The sequence below is a fragment of the Zootermopsis nevadensis genome, unplaced genomic scaffold, assembly GCF_977971745.1.
Source record: "Zootermopsis nevadensis isolate Lab colony 2312 unplaced genomic scaffold, Znev_1.0 Znev_ptg000008l, whole genome shotgun sequence".
In the NCBI taxonomy this organism is placed as follows: Eukaryota; Metazoa; Arthropoda; class Insecta; order Blattodea; family Termopsidae; genus Zootermopsis; species Zootermopsis nevadensis.
Window position 1 is genome coordinate 16,331,288 of NW_028259140.1, and position 20,105 is coordinate 16,351,392.

Genomic DNA, 20,105 nt, shown 5'->3' on the forward strand with positions numbered 1-20,105 from the left:
ACTAAATTATTAGTATCTGCCTAAGTGTATTATGAATTTTATAAACAAAGTATAACCTTGTTTGTTGAAAAGCCTGTATACCTTTTACCATTAGAAGTGTAATAAGAACAGTGGGTGAATTGTTTTTATTTAATAACGCTTAGATTTAAGATGTATTTGTGGAGTGTGGCCATAATTATGATTATGATGTATGGTGACAGGTGAGTAAGAAGCAGTCACATATTGGCCTACAAGAAACACACTGAACCTCATTGTGAAGTGTTTAACATTTCTGATTATAAGATAGTGTAATTGCGTCATATTGTGAATATTCTAACAATTATTTATTTTAATCCGTCTTATCACAATATTTAAAATTTCTTATAATTAAGATAATAAAATATCATTGATGTTCCATATCGATTGATCGATTTACATTTTGGAACATTTTACACTACATGTTTCAGTTTTTATAAAACCATCATCAGGTGTAAAATATCAAAAATGAAAAACAAACGTAATGAAACATCACCAAATGGAATCATATTTGAGTTTTAAGTTCGTAGATATTTTACACCTGATGATGGTTTTATAAAAACTGAAACATGTAGTGTAAAATGTTCCAAAATGTAAATCGATCAATCGATATGGAACATCAATGATATTTTATTATCTTAATTATAAGAAATTTTAAATATTGTGATAAGACGGATTAAAATAAATAATTGTTAGTTCTGATTATGTGTTTGTGCAACACCTGCTTGAAACCCTAGTCAAGGAACTGAATATTTTAATAATTTATTTTCTCGTTCCTTTGTGGCATCTCTCGTAGTTCCACAAAGCAAAGGTGCCTTAATACACTGTATAATTTATATTTCCCACCTCCGTGGTCAATGAAGAGGTGCTTTATCGCCATAATGTTGGGGGTAGCAGACACCTCTGAAGTACTGAGAAGCTTCTTCCAAACTTCCAGGTTGACATTACTAAAAAAAATTCGCCAATAAAATAATTCATTAGGAAGATAAGTGATTCAGGTTTCAATATCAGATTTAATTTGTGTTTCTCCTATTATGACGCGTCCCACCAAGTGTTCATTTGACGTTCTACGTACTACAGGTACCCAAGATACTGACGTCAACAAAACGTGTTTTCTGATGTCATAGGTGTGACAACTTTACAAAAAAAAATGTACGCCAGCCGCGCAAACAACATCGAGATGTTTTTTGTGGGAATGTAGCGAAAGTTTGAAAGGTGTAGCAGAAAGGAATAATTTGAGAGTTAAATGACGATAGGGCGGCGAAATTAAAGGAATGGGGAAGTTTTCGGATGAAAGAGGGGGAAAAGGTAAAGGAGGGGAAGAAAGATATGGCGGGGGATAGTTCGAGTTGAATTTGAACCAGCTTTTTGCTATAGTAAGTTAATAAATAAAATACAATCACTGGGGTTATCGGAGAATAAGGACACGTAGCTCCTTTCCTACTAGAAATTTGTTACACCTCTGGATTATTGTGACGAATTTGGAGAAGACATCGACAGTTATTAGTCGCACTCTTCCTTTCCGTGGTCGAGTGGTTAGCACCCCTGCTTCGTATTCGGGATGTCCCGGGTTCAAATATCGGACGGCAGACCGGCTATCCTGACTTGGGTTTTTTCTCGTGATTTTCCTCAGTCCTTCGAGGCAAATTCCTTCCACATCCTCTCCACTTCACTATCTTCCTCTCATTCGACGTTATGTAATCTGAACTACTGAAAAAGCGTCGTTGAATAAACTGTAAATAAATCTTCCTTTTAGGCGTGTGTACAAAATTAGGGGAAGGTGGGGTACAGTGAAACATAAAATATATTTTTCATGTAAGTCCTTCGAGTAACAGAGGAACGTGAACTTTCTTCGTGCTGACAGACTGGACAGAGTTTTTTCATTCATGAAATTAATATAATTTAGATCTGCATAAATGTATAGTGCTCAGAATTATAAACATAAAAATACGATTGTATTTGTTTCACTGTATACCAGGAATCGGGTAAAATGAAACAGTGTTTGGGACACGGTGAAACACATCTGCTGTTTTTTTTTCAGAACTTTTTTTTAAGATTCAGTTTTTAATTAGGTAAACAATTCAAACCAACTTAGCATACATGAATCACGTAATGTAAATGAAAATAAATTGCGAGTCTCTCTCAAATAATGTGCTGTAGTATGATGTATGGAATAATTCAATTGAGAGACGACGGGAAATATTTCCTCAGACAATATAAATGTAAAATAGAAATTCTCTGTGAAACAAACGCATTGAACAAGTGTAAAATAGACTACATAAAAGAACTCAAAATTCACGTAAATTTAAACATTCTGATATACATATTGAAAAGAATAAAGTGGCTTTGCTCAGTTTCTACGAGGCGCGTCCTCAAAGTAAGTTTCCCTGGGGCCGTTTACAGAAACAAAACACAATTTCATGGAAATATTTATTGCAACAGATACAGCAAGTGTCCAGCTATTTTTCAACATATTCGCCACCGGAATTGAGACATTGGTCATACCGTGGGACCAACTTTTGAATACCTGTGTCGTAGAAGTCTGCCGCCTGGGATTGGAACCACTGTGTGACAACCATCTCCGCCTCTCTGTCATTCTCAAAACGCTGACGCTGACCGGACAGGAATTTCTTGAGGTGTAGGAAAAGATGGAAATCACTGCGAGCGAGGTCCGGGCTGTAGGGTGGATGATTAAACACCTCCCAGCTGAACTCCTGCAGGAGACTTGCTGTCCGTCGAGCCGTGTGCGGCCTAGCGTTATCACTGACCGCAGTTCACAGTCGGCGGGAGCTGGAATAAGAACCTCCATCTTCAACAGCTGCAACGATGCTACTATGAGAACGCGGGAAGTACCGTTAGTGCATGCGCCATGCTACGTCATTAATCTATCACGTACGCACAGTCGCTTCGCGCAATATAAGGTTTGCTAGCTGTGGGACGAGTGGGAAACTTACTTTTAGGACGCGCCTCGTACTTCCTTTTAATTCTTTGTTTATGTGACGTTGGTTATGAAAGAACTCAGCTCACGGAAAGAATAAGAAAATTATTTTCAAATTATGTGTGTACTCTCTGCCTGTTTCCTAGTATATATTTTCAGATCTCAAATTCGTGTAGCTTTAATGTCACTCATTCATCAATAAACCCTGAATACTAGTCTGAATAATCAAATATGGTCTCTTCAACTTTGTCGTCACCAAAATGAGAATCTCCCAACTTCTCCAAACAGTGAAATTCTTCACTCAAGAAATTTTGTTTCTGTTATTTTTATATTAAACTATGGACTTCATTTCGGGGGTGCTAGTGACCCCTGTATGAGACCCTTTCTTTAATTTCTTTCATTTGTCAACTTTGGGATGGCCGCGGACATCCTTAAGACCTAAATGAAACGTCTTCTGCTTTGAATTGAAATTTTAAGGACCTCTTTCGTCTGTTCTCAAAGGTCCTTGTTCTTTTAAGGTCTGCCAGTAACAAAGTTACTGAGGAATTTATTTATTTGTAAGACTTGAGGTTCTCACAGCGGTGAGTATGAAGACTTCTGTCTTCTGGGTTGTTGCGCTGTGTAGTCTGGTCGATGTTTACCAACGTTTCAGAGGTCATGCAGCCTCCATCATCAGGGCGATGAGTCTGAAGATTTCCGTCTTCTGGGTTGTTGCGCTGTGTAGTCTGGTCGATGTTAACCAACGTTTCAGAGGTCATGCAGCCTCCATCATCAGGGCGATGAGTCTGAAGATTTCCGTCTTCTGGGTTGTTGCGCTGTGTAGTCTGGTCGATGTTAACCAACGCTTCGGAGGTCATACCGCCTCCATCATCAGGGCGATGAGTATGAATATTTCTGTCTTCTGGGTTGTTGCGCTGTGTAGTCTGGTAGATGTTAACCAACGTTTCAGAGGTCATACTTCCTCCGATATCATCGCCCTGATGACGGAGGCAGTATGACCTCTGAAACGTTGGTTAACATCGACCAGACTACACAGCGCAACAACCCAGAAGACATAAATCTTCATACTCTGATGACGGAGGCAGTATGACCACTGAAACGTTGGTTAATATCGACCAGACTACACAGCGCAACAACCCAGAAGACAGAAATCTTCATACTCTGATGACGGAGGCAGTATGACCTCTGAAACGTTGGTTAACATGTACCAGACTACACAGCGCAACAACCCAGAAGACAGAAATCTTCATACTCATCGCCCTGATGATGGAGGCAGTATGACCTCTGAAACGTTGGTTAACATGTACCAGACTACACAGCGCAACAACCCAGAAGACAGAAATCTTCATACTCATCGCCCTGATGACGGAGGCAGTATGACCTCTGAAACGTTGGTTAACATGTACCAGACTACACAGCGCAACAACCGAGAAGACAGAAATCTTCATACTCATCGCCCTGATGACGGAGGCAGTATGACCTCTGAAACGTTGGTTAACATCTACCAGACTACACAGCGCAACAACCCAGAAGACAGAAATCTTCATACTCATCGCCCTGATGACGGAGGCAGTATGACCTCTGAAACGTTGGTTAACATCGACCAGACTACACAGCGCAACAACCCAGAAGACAGAAATCTTCATACTCACCGCCCTGATGACGGAGGCAGTATGACCTCTGAAACGTTGGTTAACATCGACCAGACTACACAGCGCAACAACCCAGAAGACAGAAATCTTCATACTCACCGCCCTGATGACGGAGGCATTATGACCTCTGAAACGTTGGTTAACATCGACCGGACTACACAGCGCAACAACCCAGAAGACAGAAATCTTCATACTCATCGCCCTGATGATGGAGGCAGTATGACCTCTGAAACGTTGGTTAACATGTACCAGACTACACAGCGCAACAACCCAGAAGACAGAAATCTTCATACTCATCGCCCTGATGACGGAGGCAGTATGACCTCTGAAACGTTGGTTAACATGTACCAGACTACACAGCGCAACAACCGAGAAGACAGAAATCTTCATACTCATCGCCCTGATGACGGAGGCAGTATGACCTCTGAAACGTTGGTTAACATCTACCAGACTACACAGCGCAACAACCCAGAAGACAGAAATCTTCATACTCATCGCCCTGATGACGGAGGCAGTATGACCTCTGAAACGTTGGTTAACATCGACCAGACTACACAGCGCAACAACCCAGAAGACAGAAATCTTCATACTCACCGCCCTGATGACGGAGGCAGTATGACCTCTGAAACGTTGGTTAACATCGACCAGACTACACAGCGCAACAACCCAGAAGACAGAAATCTTGAGACTCAGCATCGCCCTGATGACGGAGGCAGTATGACCTCTGAAACGTTGGTTAACATCGACCAGACTACACAGCGCAACAACCCAGAAGACAGAAATATTCAATTTATTTATTTATTTCTCTCATTCTCTTTTACCCGTAGGTGTCGAGGTTTTTATTTATTAGATTTATCTATTTGGACAGTGGTAAGACTCCTTGGATGAGTGATCAGCCCGACGCAAGGCCTGAGGAAGTTTGCTTCTGTAAAATTGCCTTTGTACGGAAGGCTGCTACAACGTTTACAGGTGTAATTACCTTTTTATATGAGATATTTACACAGTCAGCAATATTGTAGATGGAGAAAGTTTGACCAGGATGTTGCTGCATCAGGCAGTTAACACCAACACGGTAAAATGTTCTTAAGAGCTTTAGCGCAACCAGCTTCTAGTGTCTGCAGGCAATGTCTACTCTGTAACGCCATTGTGCTTTGCTAACTCTGGTACTCATGGTTATCATATAGCAGCAGCTTTTAAAATGTTGCCTGACGTAGACAAAAAGATAAGAAGTCATCCAACCAGAAAATGTGCTAGTCGTAAAGTCTCTGGTTGAGGTTCTTGAATCGTATGGGCCTTAGTATATTTTTCAGATACTACGTATGGTGGATGGTAAATCGTTTAAATTCCGTAGTGCCTTTTTGCAGATTCTGGTAACATTTTGTAAACTTCCTCCAAATTGTGGGACATATTTAAATTTTATTTATTGAAGTAGGCGTATCCTGCTGGAATGTGATTGCTGAATGTCTAATTCCTTGCGACAAAATCCCGAAACCATTCAGTACCTGCCATCTTGAACTCATCCCGGTTGGAAAGATGTGGTGTGTGGTTCACAACCAGCATTTCGTATGCTGACCGCCTGTTCAGTAATTTTGCGAGGACATAATACGTCTGTGAACAACAGTTAAGTATGTAGTCACCTGCATCAGAGAAAATATTCTTATACGTTTGTAATAGGAGGAGATTAAATTCTGGAAATGCTTGCTTTTTCTCAGTTCAAAATATTTTGTCTTCCCGTCTGAATTCTAAGAACCTGAAACTTAAAGTATACAAAACAATAATCTTGCCTGTTGTTTTGTATGGGTGCGAAACATGGTCTCTCACTCTGAGGGAGGAACACAGATTGCAGGTGTTTGAGAATCGGGTGTTGAGGAGGATATTTGGGCCTAAGAGAGAAGACGATGGGGCGTGGAGAAAACTGCACAATGATGAGCTTAAAAATCTGTACTCCTCCCCCAGTATTGTCAGGGTGATTAAGTCGAGAAGAATGAGATGGGCTGGGCATGTAGCGCGGATGGATGGGACAAGAGGTATGCACCGGGTACTGGTTGGGAAGCCTGAGGAGAAGAGACCTCTGGGGAGACCTAGACGTAGATGGGAGGACAATCTCAGGCGGGATCTATGGGAGATAGGAGTCGAAGGAGACTGGATTTTGTTGGCCCAGGACAGGGTCCGGTGGAGGGCTTTGGTTGATTCGGTGATGAACCTTCGGGTTCCGTAAGCCATCTGGTTGGTTGGGTCCACTATTTGGGAAGCCTGAGGTGAAGAGACCTCTGGGGAGACCTAGACGTAGTTGGGAGGATAATCTCAGGCGGGATCTATGGGAGATAGGAGTTGAAGGAGACTGGATTTTGTTGGTCAGGTGGAGGGCTTTGGTTAATTCGGTGATGAACCTTTGGGTTCGGTAAGCCATCTGGTTGGTTGGGTCCACTATTTGGGAAGCCTGAGGGGAAGAGACCTCTGGGGAGACCTAGACGTAGTTGGGAGGATAATCTTAGGCGGGATCTATGGGAGATAGGAGTTGAAGGAGACTGGATTTTGTTGGCCCAGGACAGGGCTTTGGTTGATTCGGTGATGAACCTTCGGGTTTCATAAGCCATCTGGTTGGTTAGTTATACGTTTATAATTGGGTCTGAATTTTAATTCTCTCAATTTGTCATCATTTATTTTTTTCTCACGAACATATCGGAACAGTTGGACACTTCAGGCCCGTAATTGTAGCACGTTTGTAAATATTTATTCTATTCTGAACAAGTTGAACAGCTTCCCCAGAAAATGTACATATTCCAGTTTTTCTTTGGCGTTGTATTACCATTTAATTCCTAAAATAAATAATGAGCGGTTCTCGTAAACAAAGTAATCAATGGGGCTGCTGTGATAAAAGAAATTCTGAACCAACATTTTGCTTCATTCTGAAAACGTTTCAGACTGTCCCAGTGAGTAGCGTTTCATTTGTCCCCCATGTGTTTCTTTGAAATAGTCAGGCTTTCAATTCGTCCTTCTTTGAGTAAGACGCGGTGTCTGAGTGTTGTGATACGAGGCGTTATCAATGACCAGAAGACAAACATTTATCAGGCTTCCACACTGCTGCACTGACACAGACTGTACTTACCGACGGAAACAAGTGTGAAATGTAATTGCTTACCTTCCTCGTTTACACAGCTCTCATGTTTTGTAGCAGAATTTTTCTTGTAAATAGTTAACTTATTATTTTAAATTCTTGTACGCGTGTTGAAATTAAGGACTGTGTGATACAAACGAAATTGACATAATACGATACATTATAAATAACTTTGTTTTATTGGCACACATGATCCTGTAATGATGTGTTTCATGTCATCGATAACATACGATATGGCAGGACGCTGACAGTGTCTAAGCTCTTACTTGCATGCGGTGTCATATCTGGAATGGCCGATAAATTGGAACGCTGTAATTCTCCTTTTTCGCAGATATCGTGTTTGTTTTGAAGTTAAAATAGGCATTCACAAGATTCGGTTCCCTGGGTGGAAGAGGGGTACATATTTGAAGTGACGAGACTTTTTTTTTGCACAGAATTAAGTTTTTTTCTATCCCTCAACAACACTGATAAAGCAGAGTTGCTAATTTTATAGAGTTTCTTATGGAGGCAGGAAGTTTATCTTATTTGAGTATAAGAAAGAGGAGACTTGGTGAGTGAAATCATGCAGCAGGACACTGGGCTACTTTACATTAGCTGTTGTTACGTGGTTTAACCGTGTTTTGTCATCTTCACATGCCTTAGCAGGATGAATGTGAATGATGAACTGGGAAAAATAACGTGGGAGGAAGTTTTGGCATAATTGTGATACGAGGTGCGATCGGAAAGTTTCAAGACTGTGTCAATAGAGGGCGAACCGGATGTAGTACGAGCTTCTGCCGCTAGGGGGTGCGGCCTACATTCATAGTGAATCAGTGTGCCAGCCGGCATCATCGAATTAACATTTGTTTCTTAGTTACGGGCGTTTTGGTAGTGCATTACACCGACCCTTCTGCGATTTCGGAATGGCTTGTGCATCAAAGACTCGCCAAAACGGCTACGGAAACCTATGAAATGCTAAAGCAAGCATTTGGGGAGTCCGCAAACTTTTGTGTGGCATTCACGTTTTAAAAATGGCCGAACCTCTGTCGATGATGACGAGCGTTCTGGACGACCATCTTCGAGCACAACGCCCGAAAATGTTACGAAGATCGACGTCGTACCATCAACGACTTGTGCGACATTGTTGGGATAGGCTATGGTACCTGTCAGCTGATTCTAAAGGAAGAACTCCACATGCGACGCATCGCAGCCAAGTTTGTGCCAAGGCTCCTGTCTGAGGACCAGAAGCAGAATCGACTTTTCGTTTGTCAGGAGCTCAAAGATCTTGCAAGAACCGACCCCAACTTCCTTTCTAAGCTCCGTGTGACTTCTTCCTCTTCCCAAAGATGAAAATTCAGCTAAAGGGAAGGAGACTTGAGACGATAGAAGAGATTCAGGCAGAATCGCAGATGGTGCTTGACAGGCTGACAAAGAAAGATTTCCAGGGATGCTTCCAGGCTTGGCAGCGGCGCTGGGATCGTTGTGTTCACTCCCAGGGGAACTACTTCGAGGGTGATGGATGAATTTAATACCCGAGATAAGTGTACGGGTTTTTATAGGCGCAGTCTTGAAACTTTCTGATCGCACCTCGTAGATAAAGTGTTTCTTTCTTGTTCTGACGTTGAAATCACCGCATCCAAATTCCGATTAGCTACAATTAGAAATCCTCAATCCGTGGTGAAATGGAAAAACAATCGATCTTAAAATAAAATTCTCACCTAGGTTTAGACGGGAGGATATTTTTAAACTGAATTTAGAAAAATGAGCTGTGGACTGGAATGAATTGTTTTAAGGAAGGGTCCCGTAATGGAATTTTGCGGTTGCTACGAACTTTTAACGAAAGCTGGAAGGCCCGTTGCCTTGTAGTTATTAATAGGATAATCTCGTTTGTTTGCAGGATTTTCACAGATGCTGTGTAAACATATGCCACTGCAGGGGAAGTTGGTTTGTGGAAGAACTCGAAATTTGAACTACAACGACAAATGCAACATTCCGTATGAATGACGCCAAGTGATTCGATTCATCGCCATTCGACCGCGAGATCGACGCCGACATAAGGAGTGAAGTTGTTACAGATTCTTTTATATTTTCTTGCCACTGTAATAACAGTGTTCAATAGGAGTTGATGCAGAGAGCTTTGCTGTGAAGTGCACAGGAAGAAGATGGCGGCGGAACTTAACGGGAAGCTAGTCCCGGTGGAGTACCTCGGATTCACCGCAATGGACAAGAGGTTTTCCAGACCGATGTTGCCGTGGGTCATCGCAGAGATCAAGAGGCGCGGTACTTCAGAGAAAGTAAGACTTACACATATGTTTGTATATTTAGTAGTTTTGGTTGTTAGTTTTCGACTGAGTGGTCTGACACAACGGTACCTCTCATGTACCTGATTAAAATCTTGGTCCGTTGTTTCCTCGGTCTGTCGTGATGGTACGTTGAAATAAATATTGTATTTCTTTTCTTACCCACAAACGTGCGCGGTGTTATTAAATAATCAAAAAAACGAATTTAATTTTTTAACGATGTTGTGCTTGGTCACGTGTTTTAACCGTGGAGTAAATGCTATATAAACATTCTTCCTTTTGTAATAGGAGTCTGCAAGCTGGTCTGTCTGTATCACTCATATTTAACGCTATCAGCATATAGTATGATCCAGATTTATATAAGAATCGAGAAATTTATAAAAACTAAAATAAGAATGAAGTGATATGATTCTTTACGATACTTACAGGGAATGATCCGGTTGGTCATGTCGAAACCTCACCTGAAATTTTACTCGTCTACAGAGCCCATCTAGTATGATTGTACACGTATCTACGTATATAATACGCAGGTGTTTTATATGGTGGTTTGTGGAAACAATGCACTGAAACACGCATCCCTAGCTTACTACGTACATGTACTAATATACAACGCAGGGAAATAGATGTTTCATTACGTTAAATCGTACTATATTCTTTAATTAAGGAGATAGATAATGATTTTAATTTTTATATGCTGATTTGTTAGACTTCTCAATAAAAATCCGTTTTAAACACTACTTTAATTTTCCCGTTATGACGCACATATTCAATTAACAACACGAACATCGAATTAAAGGTTTATTTGCACAATATCTATTTCGCATTTGGCTTGTTCTGCGCAGACAGAAGCCTCTAGCTCCTCGGAGACTAAATTCTCAGCGCCTGGCCCACGGTCTCCGTTGCAGTGTACCGGTGAATAAAGGTAGCCCTCGATTTACGCCGGGGATGCGTTCCTGGACGAACCGGCGTAAATTGAAACTCTTTTATAATGAAAATCAAATGGGAAGTCAATGACACGCGTTCCCAGCAACCAAACATTGACGAGTAATATAATGGCGTTACATTTAAAGCTCTGAAATAACGTAAGTAAAATAAAGGGAGTTTAAAAAATATATTTTATTCTCTTACAATCGGCAATTCGTTGGTCACCGCGATTATTTCATGTGATTGATGTGTACAGTCATCTCTGTTGTTATGCGATAGTTGCATTCATGTAAGACGCCGGCCTATAGAAAATCGCGTAGTAAAAATAACCCTGGTACCTCCGCAGAGATTAAATTAGTCCTTTGGAAGTTTAAAATACCAGGAATGAAATTTCATAAGAGCAAACTCACATATGCAAAAGTTTGCATTTCACAAACAGCTTTTACCGATTCATCGATCTCATTGGAGCAAATTCCTGGTAACAAAACACACGTTATTGCAGAGATGACTGTATTTATAATTTTTATTCAAAATCAGCGATGTAAGAAATACGATTTAGTATAAGAATCAGTAGGAGATACATTGTAAAAGGTTATGAATAATAGTAAAATATATTTTTTTCACTTTTTGACTTCCTGGTTTCAAAATCGGCGTTATTCTGAATCGGCGCAAATCGAGGGCTACCTTTACTATGCCAATGCTAGGACCACTACCATCAGAAGCATGCGCGATGGAGCGAATTTTAAATATACGTTCGAATTTTGAGCAATTTTTTCGCACCCTTGCACAGCGTATCAGCAGCTGATATTTTGTGTACAATCATTACAAGATGGGCTCTGTAGACGAGCAAAATTTCAGGTGAGGTTTCGACATGACCAACCTAACCATTCCCTTGTTAGTGACCTACGATTACTTTTTTATAGTCAATAAATAGTTCCTGCAAGACAAACAAACAGTAATCCCGTTCTCTTTCGACTGTTTCAATCCATGTACGTCGTTATCCATTTTCAGTTGCTCTTGGAATGTGTTCCACACGGAAATTTCGAAGCATCTGGTTGAATAATATACAATTGCACAGTATAAATGAATTCGTTAAGAAAAAGAAACATTTGCGGACTCGACCTTGCTTACGGTCTTCGTATAAATGCTCGTCTGATACGACGCAGACTCGTCTTAGAGTGAAAATAGATGCCAAAGTTAACCACAGTATTCGCATTTGTTTTGCTCAACGCGTACCAAAACGGTCACGAAACTGTCTCAGCTTCCCCACAGCACTTTTAGAATCCACAAAGAACAATCTCTTTGCGTTATCTGCTGAACCGTAAGTCCACTCTTGTTGGCTGTCTCCTGCATAGTGACTGGAAAGCCCGTGCTGATCACATGGCGCTATCTACGCGTGACGCTTATGCACCATGTTTCTCCATGAACTACTACGCACTTCTACATGCTTTAAATTTGAAAATGTCAGTCTTTCATTAACCGTTACACTCACTATTCTTACGTAGAATATTTCTTGCTGTTCTGTTAGGATTTTTAATCAAAATAGGTTGTTTCAATGCCATATTTATGTGTTAGCTTTGTAAAAGCGGCTTACTCATAACTCGTGTTTTTATGCTTGCTAATACAATCTCGCTAACCTCGGTAAAATTTGGAAAGTGGACCTGCTTCGCTGGCAACTATCAGCAAACTGACCCATCTACCCCTCCACATTTCTGTGGGTATGAAGGTGACTTGTTATACGCGCTTTCGTTATCCGCGTTTTTGCTTATCGGTGGTTTTGTTTCAGTATCCGCTGCCAAATTTCAAAGCATGTTACCTGCGTTTTCCAGGCTTATCATAGAATGTGGTGCAAATGATAATCTTAAAATTGACGAATTACGGCACCGGTGACCCGGTGTCCTACGTGAGCGACTGAATGCGAGCGGTGCGAGTTGCGTGGGTGAAGCGGAAATATCAAACTGGCTGTTTGTGTGGCGCTGTCCTATGTTACAGCGAAGCGGTCGGCGGCCAAAGTCCGAGATCAAATATTTTGATATTTTCGCGCAGGTCGCTGCGCTGGCCAGTAAGGCGCATGCGCAAGGAAGCTCTTGCGCATGCGCAGGAAGGCCGTGTACTTCTCTCACGTAGGACACAACAAGCGATTCCCTCATGTCATATGACACCCCATGATGCTTATGCAGCTCGCACAGCTCGCTTGTTGTCGCTCACGTAGGACATTGCCTTATAGACATCAATTGGCGATCGCTACACGTACCAAGTTCCCAATTTCACATATCGGTAGGGTCGATATACAACGAGCTTGATTGATAGTGACAGGAGTATATATGACAGCTCCGAATCAGAGTGGCTCAGATATTATGACAGTAAGCGGCTCTAATCTTCATGATAAGATACAGTTCACTTGACACATTCAAGAACACGTCAGGAGAGAGTTTCCGTCATTTGAATAAAAATTTCCTTGGATATTATCCATCGTCTAGTAAAATATAAAATATAAAACGTAAAACGACGTTTCGGAGATGGGACTCTATCTCCGTCTTCAGGTTCCTACACAGTTGTGCCCACTGGATAGAGCTAATCCCTATCCCCGGACCGGACCAAAATATATATGTTATAGATATATGGATTCCACCATATTGAATTTAAACATGAAATAATATTGTCGTTCACCTAATTTTGGCATTTATTTTTCATTTCTTTTAAAAATACATCGTAAACGGCCAATACTCGCAGTTACAGTATTTTGTTTTTCGATTTAAAGCCACTACTTAAATACTATCTGCCTTCGTAATGTTCATTTTTAAACCGTAATTATAAATCGTACTTCAGCGTTCTGACACGACTTTTAAATCCAGATTCATCCTCATCGACAATTACCTATTTGTAACGGTCCAAATTACATCTTCTGCTGAGGTTATTTAATCGTGCTATTTAATTTCTTATTTATTTTATTTGGTGTTCTGTCTGACGACAGGTCCATATGAACAGGATCCTTCCACCCTTTTCTCGGACTGGGGCCTGTTCATATACGTTCTTGGCAGATGATCCAGAAGTGGTTTGCCATTGCCTTCTTCTGTGTGTGAATGGAGTAATTGTTGGGATGCCACGGAGGAAAACTCCGTGTTGCCTAGACCACGGCCTTGCCCAACACAAGTTATAAATTCGGGCACCGCCGGGAATCGAACCCGAGACCCCAGGATTACAAGGCCAGCGTTCTAACCGCTAGACCACCGTGGCGGTTAATTTCTTATTATTTTATTAATATAAATTTGTTTTAGTTTTTGCTTTTCAAAATTTTAACTTTTTGTGGTGTTTGGAGGATGGAAACTTCTATTTCATGGCATCTACGTAAGTGTTTAAGACACACGTGCGAGGACCTTCCTTTCCCTGGAGTCTTGGTTTCGACATTAATGTGCAATAAATTGTTGTGAATTGGGTGTATGTCGAAAGTCAGTTTGGACTTTAATGGTTCATTGTCACTTAGCAGACGAATGTTACTGGACCATACACATTAAGGAGCGTGAAGGGGAAACTTTGAAAGAGCTAATTAGACCAAAGAGCTGAATGCAAGTGAATACGTCACTGGTTTTGAATGTTTCGAACCGGGGACAGGACACGGCGCGTCGGTTTGGCATTCTACAACAAACTTTGAACATAGTCGCACGCAAGTCCAATACAATCCTGAAACCGTCTTCTTACGGCTAAATCCAGGTATTATCTGTATTGTTCTCAACTAAATAGAGGAGTGTAAAATATTCAGCAATATCTGCAGACCTAGTTGTCGGCAGTTACATGCTGTAAACACCCCGGAGAGAGTCGAGTGTGTACCGAGGAGCCTATCACATGTAATTATGTAAACAGGAAAGTGTCGTCTAATTCGTTCAAACGTCATTTAATATCCGGAAAGCTGTTTGAATGACGAAACTGTTCGAGCACCTCTTTTCCTAACCACGTGGGCACTGGAAGTTCTTTAATCGCCTATTGCAGTAAACACGTGGGCGATAGAAACATAACAAAATTTCGTGCAGTTAAATTCGGGAAATGCTTTCCATGTGGGAGATATGGGTGTCGATGGGAGGATGACATTAGAGTGGATCTTAAGGAAATATGACGTGGATTGAATTCGTTTGGCTCGGGTAATTTCAGTGACAAGCTCATATAAACACGGAAATTAACCTTTGTATTCCATAAAACGCTGATAATTTCTTGATTATATTTTAAAGAATTACCTTTCCCGATAGAGGTAAAATGTTAATGTAGTAAATTGAGCTGTTTCGTATTCGGGAGGTCTTAGGGTTTAAACCTTTTTATCCTGACAGGTTTTTCGTTAATTTTCCCAGTCCCTTTCAGATTGTGGGATTAAGTAGGATTCTGTTCACATTCTAACGAATTACTTCCCTTATGCAATTTTATTCGATAATACTCCCTTCAGACGCCACGGTGGTCTAGTGGATAGAACGCTGGCCTTGTAATCCTGGGATCTCGGGTTCGATTCCCGGCGGTGCCCGAATTTATAACTTGTGTTGGGCAAGGCCGTGGTCTAGGCATCACGGAGTTTTCCTCCGTGGCATCCCAACAATTACTCCATTCACACACAGAAGAAGGCAATGGCAAACCACTTCTGGATCATCTGCCAAGAACGTCTATGAACAGGTCCCAGTCCGAGAAAAGGATGGAAGGATCCTGTTCATATGGACCTGTCGTCAGACAGAACACTAAATAAAAAAATAAATACTCCCTTAAACAAAGTAAGGTCATTTGCATATTCTTTAAGACGCAAATATTCCCATATCTGGGACTTGAATGTATTGTCCTTCACATAGCAGTTATTGTTAAATGAAATTATGTAAATAAACTACGGTGACGTCACACGACGTTGGGTTTTCATTACAGCTTCGGTTTTGGTTGAGGGTTATTTTAGCCTGTGGTTCATCTTTAGACTCCGTATGTGGCTGCCACCTGTGGATAAACACGACCACTAGTGGTCGCCACTTTATGCAGACATTTTCCCCAACCGCGCGTCAGTAGCAAAATGGACTCCGATATCTAAGCATTGGTCGCAATACTAATAATACGACAGCGCCGTTTTTGGGTACATCCAATATTGCGAACTCGCAGCCAACGCGGCCATTTTGCTACGCTTTTCGAGGAGCTAACGAGGCACGAAGATAATTTTTTTTAAGTATTTTCGAATGAGTTTGACAACATTCAATGAATTATTGTCCTTGTTACAAGATCGTTTAAAACGCCAAGGTACCAACATGAGAGAAAGCTTACCTCCTGCAGAAAGACTTGCTATTACATTGAGGTAGTGGGTGGGGAGCTAGGATTGGCGTGGCGGACGCGAGTGGCTGCGTTTGCGCCCGACCTAAGGACCAGCGCGCATGAGCGGTTTTCCTGCCGCAGCGGTAAAACTACCGCAACAGCGTATTAATGTTGCCTGTGCACTCGGACGGCGAAATAAACGCATTGTCTGCGTTTTCTTTTCAGTTGAGAGGTGGATTTTGTGGAGATAATTGGCGTTTGCTCTAGGCTGATAAGTCGAGGCATGGATTTTGTTGAGACTGTCGTTGTGTGGGCTTTGGTGCTAAGAGCGAGGGCAAAGCGTAGAAATAAATTTTGGTTCCCTCCACTTGTAAATCAAAGATTGTTGAAAGCCCAATTTCACGAGTTATATGAAGACCTGCGTATGCATCCAAAGAAATTATTCAGATACTTTCTTCTTTGTCAAGTTGACTCGAGTTCGGCTGTAGAGTTTCACAGGATTTTTTTCCTATTCAGTTACACCAAGGTCGGGCAAACAGTGGTCTCCGTGCGGCTGTTTCATAGCTCGTACGCGCACAAAGGTACGCTTCTACGAGTTATATTGCCACCGCACAGCTTCGAAAATGAAACATGTTGCGGCAGAGAAACCGCAGCGGTAAAACTACCGCACGTGCGTTCCTTCAATGCGGCAGAAAAACCGCCCTTTTGCGCACAGGGTCTGACAGGAACTCCGGTTGGTTGTAACTCTGGGAGTTAACTCATAATAGTTGGTATCCTTTTGCATGATGGTTTCTGCGACTTGGCTGAAGGTCTGATTGAATTATACCCTCTAATTTACCTTATAACTGTGGAAAAGCACGCAAAACGTTAGTCAGTCTACCTGAGTAGTTGGACAGTATTCGTTGCGCTGACTTGGCCGTATTTTTACGGACAATCTCGGCTGGCCCGCTGAGTATCAATCCACTTCGGTTACCCGTGGGCGACTTCAGTTAGCGCTTGGTCGGCACAGGAGTCTGCCAAGTTGACATAAGGAGTTCCCACGTCATCTAACTTTGAGTCGAAACTCTCACTCAGTGGCCTGATGTGATGGGAGAAGAATGAAATACGCAAATTCTCGTGAATTTTCCTCATACCATCGAGCGTTATCCGCAACGGAAAATACATGTTTCATCACTTGCAGCTTCCAGACCGGACATAGAATCGATCACACCGTTTCTGAGGAGATGACTAAGCTGAGGTTTCATGACCCTTAGGGCCTGTTTCTTTGCCAGTCTTGAATCCCCAGAGGACCTGTAGGACCTCCATTAACTAGATACATTTCGGTTTCACTTGCGCGTTGCCTTATCAAATATCTCTGTTGGTGCGACGGGCACCCACCGGCTGAAACTGAGAATCAAGGGCATTTTCGGAGTCCCACAGAGCTAGTCCTCCCGGCCCTTCCAAGGTGGCGAAGCAGTAGGAACACGCATCAGTCTCCTTATCATTTATAACTACTTTTCACTGCCCAAGGCCTTCAGCATATCGCTCCACCGTAGGTCACCAACTTCTGAAGGCGGCTGATCTGAGCTTTGACAGCAAGGTCCCTCGTAACTCGACACAGCTGACACAAACGGGTCTTGAGTCTTCAGTCATCCTGAATACTAGTGGGATGTCTGGTCGACGATCAGGAGAAGATGCCGCTGTGGCCTTTTTGATTGAGCTGGTGAACTCCCCTACGCATTTGTCTATATCCTCATCCCTACCGCGGGATTCCGTGGGAGTTTTTCTGCAAGGAAAGCTCGGGAAGCTGTCCTGCCCATTCGTGTGAAGTTGGAGCGATTCAGTAGATTATAAAAAGATGATTGACGTGTGGTATCGATCAGGAATGGTAGGTCATCCGAGTTGAGTCAGATGAACTGGTAGGACGAGATCCTTGACAACCGTTATGTCAAGGACGTCGAGGTTTGTATTGTGTAAGGAGGCGTGCTTGGGAAGTAAGGCCCTTACATAAAGCAGGAGTTTCTATTTACGTAATCACGCAAGAGCGTACCGGTGGCTGTGGCTACACTCGGCCACATCTGATTCGTTTGGGTGAGAAGTAGGCAGTCACGAGGTTTCCTATTCTGGTCGCCTCTGCGGACATGCGTTTTACCATGACGTAGAAAGTGGGCGTTGAGGTGGGTATAGCCTCAGCCTCCACATGTTTGCAGCCCGAGAACAGTTTATTCTGCCCGGGATTTGGCTGACGTGGAGCTGATTACGGCCCCTTCTCGTCCGTCCCATCTTTGCCCTCTTAAGAAGTCGCTTTGTTAGTGCAGAACAGTGCGGAGATTATCCATCCCTTTTAACCGGGCACCCGGTAACTGATCCTGCAATCGCCACGTCGGCGTAGGTGAGTCTCTGGCCTCTTAGCCTGCCTTGTTTGCCCTTGGAAGCGGTGGATTTAGCCGTTCGGGCCTTGGGTGTGAGTTAAGCTTCGTCCGTGCAGACAGAGGGGAGGGCTGGTTCCGAAAATTGGCCCCTACTCCTAATGGTAGGTTCCATCGAACTACCCCAATCAGTGGCTTCATAATGCGGTTCTTGGATCCTTCTGATAGACTTCAGTCTCCGCCCCCCGCCGGCATAACCGGGTTTGCGTCCACCGGAAAGACCAGTGGGTCTTTTGAAGGTCGCTGTACTTTGGCGGAACTCTCTGATCCTCGGGTCAGCTCTCCTAGATGAGTCTTGAGAAAGGCCAGTTCCTCCTTGCAACTCGGTCAGCAGCAGTCTGGTTGATTGATAGGCAACTTGTGAAACCGGTTCAAACGTGGACCGTTTCCGCTATGTGTTGTGGTGTACCACAGTTACATGCAATGGTAGCAGGAAGTCCTTGTCACAGAACTGAGTTTTTTGTGAATGGAGTCCTTTAGACCGAACTGCGATGGGTCAGGTCGATAACCAGCTTTTAGATGATGGCGTCTCCACTTCAAAGACAGCCCCAAAGGCAGAGTATGGTATCCCACTGGCGTGATTCAGTTTATGCTCGACATATTACAGTGGTTTAGAACTGGATCCACCGATTATGGCCGCTGACCTTGTAGGGACCACTCAAAGAAGGAAGGAAGGAGTTTCCGTCGGTCAGTACAGTCTGTGTCAGTGCAGCAGTGTGGAAGCCTGATAAATGTTGTCTTCTGGTCATTGATAATGCCTCGTATCGCAACACTCAGACAGACAAACCACCGTCGTCTAACTCAAAGAAGACGAAATGAAAGCCTGGCTATTGGAAGTAAACATCCCATTTTGTGACATGTTGAAAGATCAACTGTTCGATTTAATCAAATTAAATAAGTCAAAGCACGCGTGGTCACTAAGTCACGTTTCGGCACGCTTACGTTTTGTTACGTACGGCTCGGTTAATATTTGCTACGTTACAGTACATTAGATTAAGTTACGACAGGTTAATTTAGGATAGGTTGGGTTAGGGTAGGTTAGGTCAAGTTTGTTTAGTGGATTTTGTTAGGTTAGGTAAGGTTTTGAAAACATTTGTAATTGAGGTTAACTCTTTATATCGGAACCAACTGAGTAGGTGCCCCGCCCCCTTTTTAATCTATGTACGGAATCAGATCCAGCCTCTGAAATGTAGTGTTCCTTTTAAAAACACAGATGGGCATAGTCCCCTATTGTAACACACCATCGTTAGTACCCTTTAAACTTTTCTCCCTTGAAATGTCTACTAGCTTCACGACGTATTTCATTAAGATCATCTGCATCTACGAGGGTCGCTCATTAAGTAATGCCCCACATTTTTTTTCTCAGCCAATAATGAAGATAGAAAAGTGTACTTTTACATGCTTGAGATTTGATGTTTCCCGCGTTCGTGTACGGAGTTTCAAATGATTCCAACCGATAGCGGAGCTGTAGTGAACTGTTAAAATGGCGTCTGTGAACGACTCTCG

The 20,105-nt window shown here is 42.5% G+C and overlaps 1 protein-coding gene across 3 annotated transcripts in view; it reads left to right on the forward strand.

Annotated features, from left to right (window-relative positions):
• The window catches only part of LOC110838095 (TBC1 domain family member 4-like), a 206,942-nt gene that overhangs the window by 3,095 nt on the left and 183,742 nt on the right, over positions 1–20,105 (forward strand). For all 3 annotated transcript variants that reach the window (XM_087345284.1, XM_087345283.1, XM_087345285.1), the window contains exon 2: positions 9,600–9,996. In XM_087345284.1, coding sequence (XP_087201410.1) covers positions 9,865–9,996 — 132 coding nt within the window. In that variant the 5' untranslated portion in view covers positions 9,600–9,864. The remainder of the gene's footprint in view (positions 1–9,599; positions 9,997–20,105) is intronic.